At 49.0% G+C, this 11562-nt stretch overlaps 1 protein-coding gene across 2 annotated transcripts in view; it reads right to left on the bottom strand.

Moving 5' to 3' along the window:
* Nucleotides 1–1295: 1295 nt before the first annotated feature.
* Mapk14 (mitogen-activated protein kinase 14) overlaps nucleotides 1296–11562 on the bottom strand; it is a 63696-nt gene continuing 53429 nt past the window's right edge. Inside the window, exons 9-12 of one of the 2 annotated variants that reach the window (XM_006983104.4) lie at nucleotides 9809–9888; nucleotides 8600–8678; nucleotides 4045–4218; nucleotides 1296–3418 (exon numbers count right to left, since the gene is read on the bottom strand). In XM_006983104.4, the coding sequence (XP_006983166.1) occupies nucleotides 3351–3418; nucleotides 4045–4218; nucleotides 8600–8678; nucleotides 9809–9888 (401 nt within the window). In that variant the 3' untranslated portion in view covers nucleotides 1296–3350. The remainder of the gene's footprint in view (nucleotides 3419–4044; nucleotides 4219–8599; nucleotides 8679–9808; nucleotides 9889–11562) is intronic. The other variant, XM_006983103.4, reaches the window with a different exon arrangement.

The following is an 11562-nucleotide window of genomic DNA, read 5'->3' as shown; positions in this document are numbered from 1 at the left end:
ATGACTGCAGGTCAGAAGAGGGCACCAGATCTCATTACAGATGGTTGTGAGCCACCATGTGGTTGTTGGGAACTAAACTCAGGACCTCTGGAAGAGCAGTCCGTGCTCTTAACCTCTGAGCCATCTCTCCAGCCCCTGGTTTTTATTTTTATTAATTTAAAAGTTCTGTCTAAGCATGGAGATCAGAGGAAACTTGGGAGTCAGTTCTTTCTACTACGTGGGCCCCTAGGGTTGAATTCAGGTTGTCGGGCTTGGTGACATTGCCACTTTGCTCCCTAAGTCATCTTGCTGGCCCCGCTGAGTTGACCAGAGCTCCCCACGCAGGCATGCTAGCTGAAGCCATCTTCTCTCATGCTCCAGAGGATGAGAACGGAGCTACGCTAGTGTTGCAGTAGACTACTGACATTATTCCCAGCTGGCAGCCAGAGACAAGAAGCCCAGCTGAGTGCTTCCTGCACTGTCCTCCCAAGACAGCCGGGGAACCATTCCAGCAAGCCTGAGAGCCTGGCCGGGATGCCCTGCAGGCCTGTAATCCCACCATGCAGCTCACTGTTCTGAAGAGCATTTTCCAGGGCCGTGAAGACAGCAGAGTCAAACAGATGTACTGCGATCCCACGCACATAGGCACACACCCAGCCTTCTCTCTGGCAATTTTAAGGTAAAAATATACAGCATACAGACAGTCTTAGAATGTTTAATCAAAAAGCAACTTAAAATTCATTTTAAAAAATGGTCAGCAGCCAGGTGGTGGTGGCACACGCCTCTACAGAGCGAGGTCACAGAGAAACTCTGTCTCAAAAAACAAACAAACAAACAAAACAAGAAGTCAGTAAAGCTGACAAGGGCCAAACATTAAGCAGATAATTGGGTAAACCCTGTGGTCTCTGTCCCAACTACTCCAATGGTCACTGTAGCAAGCAAGCCACAGAGGACAAGTAACAATCTGTGGGTACTCCCTGATTAAACTTTATTTTTGGACACTAGGTTTGAATGTGTATGTATTCATGCATGCTACAAAAAAACATTTTGACCCTTTCAATCATCTGAAGATGTGAAAACCATTCTTTGAAGGCTGTACAAGTGTTTGTTGACCCAGCCCAGGCCATTCTAATCATGCTGTTCTACTCTGTGTGTTACCTCACTTACAGCAAAGATCTGACTCTAACACACACACACACACACACACACACACACACACACACACACACACGTCAACTACTAAATAGCTTTATAAAGGATCTGTCAGAAATGTATGCCAGGCCATGCTGAAACCACCATAATGAAGAGGAACCAACTGAATTTGAAAAATAGGCTTTATTTTAACCAGTGGTATTGTCTGACATCCTATGGCATATGGAACTACAGCCAAGTTCATGAACACAAACCAAACAGCAGTTCCCTCGTTCCCTTGTCTTCCGGTAGAGAAACTGGGAGATGGCAGCATTTGGCTATGGATGCCAGGAGCTCTCTGGCCAGCTCCAGTGAGTCCGGGCCCTGGAGCATGGCTTCTTAACACAGCATGGTCACATGTGCAAAGACATCTTCAATAAAGTAATCCGAGCAGAATCCTGTCGGAAATCACACTTGCCTTCATAACCAGACATGACCACTAGAATGCATCTTGCTGGGTTGGTGAGGAGCTGAACTGCATACCGAGGTGGTAAAGCCTGGCCAGTCTGCTTCCTTCTGGGCTCCGGGTGATCAGGGGTCCTACCCTGCCTGCCTGGAGCATGCGTCCCTGCACTGATAGAGAATGGAGCCACCTTGACCTAAATACAAGACCTGTCACGGCCAACACTGGAATTGGCTTTACATTTTCTTATTACACAAAAGGCTTAAATATATGGGTCCTCATATAGCACAAAGTGCCCAAAATTCAGAAAATTATGCAAACAGTTCTTCACCCCTGAGGATTTCATCTTTATAAAGGTGAAAATACAAAACATTAAAATAATTTGCCCTTTCTCCCCATCAGAAGGAATCACATTCTCTAAGGATTCCTACAACATATAAAATTCCAAGACAAAATTGTTTCTCCCCAAATCAACACCAAGACCGAGAATCAGTCCGTGTCTAGCTGCTGGGAGGACCCTTCTGAGGAGAGGCGCCGCTGACTCCCTGGTTTTGTTCTTAACAACTCTGAGAAAGACAGCGAAAGGAGTCCCGGCCTCACAAGCCTTTGGTCCTCACTGCGGTTCAGCGTTTCTTAGCTGGTTATCACGAGTGAGAACATGATTTCCAGAGCTGGGGACACTCTCAGGAGAGGCCTCATTCCCCCTGAATTGGTGACAGATGGCAAGAGTTCAGGCGCCCTGTCTGTCCTGGCGTCTCCTTGCACCACAGCACCTGGAGGATCAGTTGTTTTCAACACAAAGTAGCGATGGAGTGAGGGGGCAGTGGCGTGCCCACGGCATCAGCTGAGGAAACATGGACTGGAACTGCCAGAAGTCTTCACATGCCGGCCTGGGCTTCCCGAGGACAGACATGGGGCTCTGCAGCTCCAAGAGCGCAGCATGCAAACACCTGCACTCTGCTAGATGTGAAGAGCACACAGGAAGCGGGTGATGGCGGCAACCTGCGCCTGGCACTGGAGACCTCTGCACTGAGGTGAAGGGTAAGCATAGACACCACTCGCTCCTGGGAGAGGGAGGGAGGGAGGGAGGGTGGGCAGGTGGATGGACGGACGGACAGACGGACAGACAGACGGACAGACAGACAGACAGACAGACACACACACACAGCCTCCCTGAAGGCTGCCTTGTTTCTCCCAGCTCACCACTGGCCACCAACAGCCCCGCGCCCTCGCCTGGCTCAGAACGTCAGCAGCTGCGGTTCTGTAACTATCTAAGCGTCCTTTTCCTTTTAAGGCACGAACAGACTGACAGCTTTGAACACCCCTGTCAGGCTCTGAGGACCACCTTAGTAAGTAAGCCAATCACAGGCTAGAGCCCGGGAGCTGGTCGGTCCTCTTCGCTGTCTGCATGGCGGGGGGACGGACATGGCCAAAGTGTAACTGGGAACAGGGATATTTTAATATTTCTTACTTTGCATTTAATACATCCCTAACAAGATAGCAGTTCCCATCTGCTTGCCCAGACTCTGAGAAAGCAGGCAGAGGCTGCCACGGAGCATTCACGACTCACGAAGTCACTGCTATCACAAAGACAGACAGACCGACAGACAAGACAGATAGAAAGACAGACACACACAAACTCTATGCGTATACATGCACCCCCTTCCACCATGAAGGAATCTTTCAACAAGAGGCACTTGAATGATATTTGGAGAGTTCCCATGAAAAGGCCTTCCCCTCACAGTGAAGTGGGACCGACAGAACAGAAACCAGGTGTTCAGGACTCCATTTCTTCTTGGTCAAGGGGCGGTGGCACAAAGCTGATGACTTCATCGTACGTCAGGCCTACGGCAGGGAAGGAAGGGGGAGGTGTGATAATTGAGACTGCTGTCTATGGTAGACGCTCCCTCATATCTGCCTTGCTCATGACCTGCAGCTAGGTTCATGTGAAGAGAACTACCCTGTCCACCCACTGTGCAGGAGTGTGCACAGACCCCGGCTGCGACTTTAGTGAGTGGGCAGTAACAGGGTTTTACGGAGACAGGCTCTCATGTAGCCCAGGCTGGCCTCAAACTACCTCTGGAACTGTGAACGGCCTTAACCTTGTAACCTACTTCCTGAGTGCTGGGACCACAGGGGTACAGTACTAGGTTGCCATCGATGAGCTCTTCTTTTTCCCAAGGCTTTTGATTAGTGAGAATCACCCAGAAAAGAGGTTTAAAAATAAGTTCTTGGGCTGGGCATGTGGTTCAGTGGTAGAACACTTGTGTATATGTGTGAGGCCTTAGGTCCAATAAGTCTGGCATGCTGGCACACACCTTTCAGCACTTGGGAGGCAGAGGCAGGTGGATCTTTGAGTTTGAGGCCAGCCTGGTCTACACAGAAAAAAGCCCTGGCTCAAAAAACAAACAAACCAAGAATAAACTGAAACCAAGCTCTTGAGCCCATTCTAGCTCCGCCTCTGGACTTACTTTTCCACTCATCTATAAGGAGGTCCCTGCTTTCAAAGGACTGGTCATAGGGGTCAGCCACAGGCTCATCATCAGGGTCATGGTACTGAGCAAAGTAGGCGTGTGCAAGGGCTTGGGCTGCTGTGATCCTCTTATCTGAGTCCAAAACAAGCATCTTTTCCAGCAGGTCCACAGCTGTCACACAAGAGGAAAACAGGACATTAGTGCCATCACCATGCAAGCTCCTTTCATATCCCAACAAAAAGTCCTTTCAGGTGTGTGCTCCTGTGTGCAATCCCTTTCCTGTGTGTCCATGTATGAACGCAGCTGGTACATTTTAAGAACATTACTGGGCCGGGCAGGTATAAAGTACTTCCCTGATCGTTCTTGAGGTCTTGGGTTTCAAACCCAGACCAATAAACAAAACAAAACAAAACAAAACAAACTAATAAAAGAAAAATTAAGAACAAAAAACAAACAAAAAACTCGGGCTGGGTGGTGGTGGTGCATGCCTTTAATCCCAGCACTTGGGAGGTAGAGGCAGGTGGATCTCTGTGAGTTCGAGGCCAACCTGGTCTACATAACGAGTTCCAGGACAGCCAAAGTGAGACCCTGTCTCACCCCCCCGCCCCCCCCAAAAAAAAACTTCAAATGAACAGAACAACATATACTCCCCAAAGCCAGGCTTCGACCAAGCTTTTCTGCAGTGTCAACACCACAGCGACTACTGAATCAAACACTGAAATGGAGCCAATGGCATCTATGAGGCAGGTTGTTTGATTTTTTTTTGCCCTCTTCCTATACTATACAACTTATATGACATATACAATGAATAAATTGAACGTCAAACAATTAGCAGATTGAGGGCTTCCCAGAGGATCACAGAAGAAAAGATACTCAACAAAGGTATCTGATCCTTAAGACTTCCCCTGTGAAAATTTGAAATACAGAAATAGCCATTAAAACAGCAGGGGCAGCCGGGCAGTGGTGGCGCACACGTTTAATCCCAGCACTCGGGAGGCAGAGCCAGACGGATCTCTGTGAGTTCGAGGCCAGCCTGGGCTACCAAGTAAGTTCCAGGAAAAGGCGCAAAGCTACACAGAGAAACCCTGTCTCGAAAAACCAACCAACCAAACAAAAACAACAACAACAAACAAACAAAAAAACCCAGCAGGGGAACCCATGCCCCATGCAGGGGCATCAGTCAATATCTGACATATTTTTCACATATTTCTGTGTTTCTCCTGAACTGTTTTAAGATTATTGAGATGACACTTTATATCCCAAATATTTCAGTACAAAGATACTATCCTACATGACCAGAACATTGTCATTAACTCCAAACCTAGTTTGTGGTAAAATGTCTCCAGCTGTATCAAAGCTGTCTCCAACAACTCATTTGTTCAAGTCATGACACATTTATGGGGCTCGCTCTCTCTAGCTTTCCTGAAACCCTCTCATCTAGTCCAGGTTGACCTCAGACTTGCTATGTAGTCCAGGATGATCTTGAACTCACGCTCCTGAGCACTGGGATACAGACAGCCATCATTACAGGCTTCCACTCCTTCTTCAAGCTCTTATGTACCGCCCTCTCACTTCCCTCCATTCTTTAGATTTACCTGAACTGGAGGGGCAACCTGATCCACTGCCAGTGCAGCTAAAGGTGGCTGGCATCTCAATTATCTATGCCCTCTCCCCAAGTGAGTAGTCTGGGGGAGTATTTGGCTCCTGGTGAGTATTAGTTACTTTCAATAATGGTTTTAGTATTACTGCTTTTTCTCTCTGAGGAACGGAGCTGTCCACTTCTGTCTGAGGAGGACGTCCTCTTGGGTAACGCCACCCTGAACAGTTATCAAGGAGACAGTCTCCAAGCCCACAGGTTCTTCCCTTTTAATCCTATGTGCACTATAGTGCATGTCCGCTGGCTCCCACAGTCCCTCCAGCCCCAGATGATCTCTCCCCCGTGGAGGGCTATGGTGCTGAGGAGGAGGAGGAGGAGGAGGAGGAGGAGGAGGAGGAGGAGGAGGAGGAGGAAAGCTTCCTGAGAGGTGATGTCCCTCTGTTTATCACAGTCATCACAGATCTTGCAGCTTGAAATCTAGTCAGGCTTTGAGTGTACAGTGGAAACAGGAAACATGCATATGTTGGCTTAGATTCTTGAGTCTACACTTTATTTTTTTGTTTTTTATTTTATTTTCTAAATTTTTTTTTTTTTTTTTGGTTTTTTGAGACAGAGTTTCTCTGTGTAGCTTTGGTGCCTGTCCTGGAACTCCCTCTGTAGACCAGGCTGGCCTCGAACTCACAGAGATCTGCCAGGCTCTACCTCCCCAGTGCTAGGATTAAAGGTGTGTGCTACCACTGCCCGGAGAGTCTACACTTTAAAGAGGGACTGGGATGTAGATTGTAGAGTGCTTGCCAAGTGTCACAAGGCTTTTGATTCCAAAACCAGCAGTGCATACACGGGGCGTGGTGGTGCGCAGCTGTGATCCCAGCACTTGGGGGAGGAAGCAGAGGATCAGGCAACAGGTCAAATGCCCCTATTTTCACCAGCACTGCAGCACCAGGTGAACTGCCTGGAGAGATATTCTTTTCATGTTCTACAAATCTGCTGATTTTATACTGAACACGAATGGCTGGGTGCCTGCCACCCTATGGTAAAAAGTCACACATCCTGAGGACCAATGCACTTAGAGGAGAACCAGGTCAGAAGCAAGAAAAAGACTTCTCAAGGATGGTGGCAGACAGAATAGACACTAAGATCAAAGGGCAGCGAAGAACTCAGTTGTGTCTTGAGAGCAGTGGTGATGTGAGCGAAGCCAGGGACCAACAACGGACAGGGCTGTTAACATTTGTATCAGGGGTGTGCGGCCCGGCCAGTGATCGTCACAGCACGTTCCCTCTGACATCAGCACTTGGCAATGGGCTGTGAGGCACGCGTGGATCTGAGCAGGCTGTGCTGAGCACCAGATTTCGCTCCCCAGCAGTCTGGACTGACTCCTGGTAGCCAGTTCTTTACAGTGTTTAAATGGGGACACCCATCAGGACACGTGTGACTTCAATCAAAAGCAGAAGACATCCTTTTGAGGCAGATAAGAGTCAGACGGGGCACTGCTGCATCTGAAATGTGGGGTGCTGGGGTGGACGCCCTCTGCATCCCCCTAACATCCCAGATAGCTTACAGATCACGGAGACCTCACAGACCCCTACCTGAGTGATGCAGCTCAAGAACGCCACAGAAGGCCTAGTGAGAGCATGCCAGGGAGGCCACAAACCAACCTAACCCCTCAGTATCCTGCACACTTGAGGCTCGAGTGACGTAGCTTAGGCTGGACTCACTCCTCCAAGAGTGCGAGCACCTCTCCTGCCACAGGGGCACAGCAGCCACAGTGAGTGTGGTACCTCTCCTGCCACAGGACCACAGCAGCCACAGCCACAGTGAGTGTGGCACCTCTCCTGCCACAGGACCACAGCAGCCACAGCCGCAGTGAGTGTGGCACCTCTCCTGCCACAGGATCACCACAGACACTCTTCTGCACCGTGGCTATGGATGAAATTCTTGAAAGGGAAACAGCACCTGCATATCCCAGCTTCTGAACCCACTGCCATGGCCATCAGCTCTCCAAAGGCAACAACTACCTCTGCTGCATGGCTTCTGGACCCCACAGACAGAGATATGACCCACACAGATAATGAAGTGCAGTAAGCTTTAAAAACAGCCCTCCAGGAACATCTGCAAGAATGTAAGGCGGCCAGGACACGAGCTGCCCCACCTGCTCACTCCCTTCCTACTGCAGGGAGTCTGTGGTCTGGCCCTTCTGGGTCTACTACTGTCTGCGACACTGTTCTAGAGTAAGGAACTACAGCCTCAGCCAGCAAACTGTCCTGGAACCATCTGAACATGTATTAGCCCCCATCTTTAAGGAATAATAACTGGAGTTTTAGCTAAGGCAAAACACATCTTTTTATTTTATGTACATGTATATCTATGTGAGGGTGCCAGATCACCTAGAATGGGAGTTACAGTTGTGAGCTGCCCTGTGGGTGCTGGGAATTGAACCTGAATCCTCTGGAAGAACAGCCAGTGCTGTTAACCACTGAGCTATCTTTCCAGGGCCTGGCAAAACGTTCTTAGCTACCATTGTCACTTCCATTTGCCAGGGAATCCTAGAGGTAACAGGGGCAGCAAGGCAATGAGCCATCTCCCGAAGTCTGAGATGGCAAATGAACTCCACAAAGGCAGAGAGAAGAGGAAAGGGACAGCGTCTGTGAGAGCGGGGACAACGGGACCCAGGGCTGGGCACTAAGCATGCATCTGCACTTCGGCAGTCTGTCCTGGAGCTGTGAGGGTCATGGCTGGCTTCCAGGTCTCCTTCCTTCCACCTCACGTCCCCACATCTCCTCCTGTTTTCTGTTCTCCGCTGCCTTCTCCTTTCCACCACCATCTACACAAGCCCAACGCCTGATTTCTTTAAACAGACAGACAGTAACAGCCATATTTATTAAGACCCAAAAGACACCTAACGAACAAAACTTCAAATCCCCAATCTATGTCACAAAACGAACACGATCAACTCACCCAGGGGGTTGGCGCCAATAAACACATTTGCAAAGTTCATCTTCGGCATCTGGGCTAGGGACTGAATGTAGTTTCTTGCCTGTAAAGACACGGACTTTCAGAATGACTGTCAGTGGTGTTACTGCTCTCCGAGGGCCAGCAGCCCCGTGGCTGAGCCGAGGCCCCCACCCCACTGCGGTTCACTGTCTCGGCTGCTCGTGCCGGACTCACCGGCTGCTCGTGCCAGACTCACTCCTCCTTTGGAGCCATGACTTTATTCTTGCCGTCTCCCCACAGTTCTGTTTCACGTGGGTGAGACTGCTAACCAACCAACCACCCTCTCATTAGTTTTCTTATCACAGGAGCAGAAGTGTAAAACAGAACTGAGACATCTAAGAAGTGGTCTTTTCCAGGACTGTCTTCCCAATCAGCTAAGTTTGGGAGAGCTGGTACTGCAGCCGAGACCCACTCTAATCTGCAAAGTTATAGAACAGACACACACCTGACTGTAATCCCTTCCTACTTAACCAGGCAGCCTGGAGGAAGGAATGGAGCAGAAAGGTAAGAAGACCCATCGCACCCAGAGAAGCCATCCTTCAACACAAACAAGAAGAGCGCTCAGCTAGGGCTGAAATGCAAACAACGCCGCCAGCAGAGTTTGTCTGTCTGCTAACCTGGCTTCCCAAAACACTGAGGGCACGTCAGAAGTACCCCAGTCACCACTGATTATGAACTGGAGTTAGGTTAAATGGTCATGAACTGGTCAAGAACCTGATTCTATCTGAGTGCTCACATTTATTATGGAAAAAAAAAAAAAACACAAAACACAGCACACCCATTAGCATAAGGTATTTTATAGTGTGTGCTTGCATACAATCCTCTCTGGGTCATTAAAAATGGATGGATAGGAAAGCACGCTAATGCACTCTGCTCCATGCACCTGTGAGGAAGCTGCATCGCAGCCTAACTACACACACCTACAAAGACACACAGTGCCTCAAGCACAAGATTCAGAAGCCAAACACCCCAGGAACACTGCTTCCTACGTACAAGCCTACACTGTATCACCCCAATGTCACTGCTCTGCTGGCACACAGCCAGCCCCTGCCTCGGCAGTCCTTGGGGCACACGCAAGCGTTTGGTGACATCAGGAACTGCCGGTCACACACAGACACTGCAAAGAGAAGGTGGCCTGAGTTAGACCTCCCTGAACGTGCTATTTGTTCTCACCTCATGGCTTGGCATCCTGTTAATGAGATAAGCAGGGGGTGTCCCCGTCAGACGCATTATCTGCTGAAGCTGGTTAATATCTTAGATGCCTAGTCAAGGGTATTGTTAAACACACAGTGCAAAAATCAGCTCAAGCTGTGCCTTTGTTTTTAAAGTCAAAGAAAACAACTCTTTCCCACCTACCCAAGCCTGAGCCTAAGGCTAAGTGTTAAAACATTCTTTGGAGAATGGCAGGAGCTTTTAGGCATGTAGCCGGTGAGAGGCCATGCAGACATAAAAACTAGCTTTTCCCTAAGTGTCAACTTTAATGTTAAATAGTTCAAGTTCTCTGGAGGCAGACCGCTCCTTGATCCAGGATGCCAGCCAGAGAACTGCTTTTAAGTACCAGTAGCCGAAACCTGTTTGCCACAGTGGCAAACACAGAGGACGGAGACAATGGCGACTAGACTCTGGAAAACTCAACTATCCAATACATCTGCCTGAGGTACAGACCCTCTAGGAGTCACTCCCTACAAGTTGAACCACCGGGAGTGGGTGTGTCGAGCTATGCCAAGTCTCAGACACTGGCAATGGTACATTTAAAATGCAGGCCACACCTTTTCTCCCAGCACTCGGGAAGCAGAGGCAGCTGGATCTCTGTGGGCTCAAGCCAGCCTGGTCTACAAAGCAAGTTCCAGGACAGCCAGGGCTACACAGAGAAACCCTGTGTCATCAAAAACAAAAACAAACAAACACACAAACGAAAGCATGCCACACACCCAGGCAGGTGAAGAAGGGTACATGAGGAAGCTCATGGCAAAAGCAAAACAGAAGCCACAGGCTGGTGACAGTGTCACGGTCATCCCCATGCCTGCAATGGGGGACACACTAACTTCAAAATGCCGTGCTTCTCTGACGGGCACAACTTTACTCACTACATTTTTACGTGTGTGGGTGGCGGCGAGGGGAACACACACCACTCATGCATGCAGGTCAGTGGACCTTTAAATTGTAGGAGTCAGTTCTCTCCTCCCACCGTGTGGGTTCTAGGAATTAATTCAGGTCCCTTTGCTACTGAGCCATCTCAGTGTCCGTATGCACACGACAGGTCAACTCTAAACTTCCTTTAACCACGCTATCAATAGCAACACAACTGTTACAGGTTACAGCTTCTAAACTGTAAGGACCCACTGCCAGTTCATCACACTCCCTCTCAAAGTAGAGTGATGATGGCATTTTAAATCTTTTTTTTTTTTTTTTTTTTTTTTTTTTTGGCTTTTCGAGACAGGGTTTCTCTGTGTAGCTTTGCGCCTTTCCTGGAACTCGCCTTTCCTGGAACTCGCTTTGGAGACCAGGCTGGCCTCGAACTCACAGAGATCCGCCTGGCTCTGCCTCCCGAGTGCTGGGATTAAAGGCGTGCGCCACCACCGCCCGGCCGGCATTTTAAATCTTACCGTGACTCAGTGAGCTTCCCTTCTACTTCCCTTCAGGGAAGGGGTCTGTCCTTCAGCTGAAGTCTCATCTTTAATAAACACCAAACGATTTCACTCCTTCATGGCTTCCCTGAACGCTGCTTCATGTTAGCTCAAGTATGTCGAACTGTGCTCGACGCCAGATTACTAGATGTCAGATTACTGATAACATATCTGCCTTTCCTCTACCTGAGCCTAAAGATGGGCTGGCTCCTTCTACCACAGATTCTAGACTTAACCTTCAAGCAAAATACATACTCAACAATACTCTGCATGCTCTGAGAAAGAACAAACAGTCACAGA

The sequence above is a fragment of the Peromyscus maniculatus genome, chromosome 21 (genome assembly GCF_049852395.1).
Source record: "Peromyscus maniculatus bairdii isolate BWxNUB_F1_BW_parent chromosome 21, HU_Pman_BW_mat_3.1, whole genome shotgun sequence".
In the NCBI taxonomy this organism is placed as follows: Eukaryota; Metazoa; Chordata; class Mammalia; order Rodentia; family Cricetidae; genus Peromyscus; species Peromyscus maniculatus.
The sequence above is the reverse complement of the archived record's forward strand: the minus strand, read 5'-3'. Positions and strand labels throughout refer to the sequence as shown.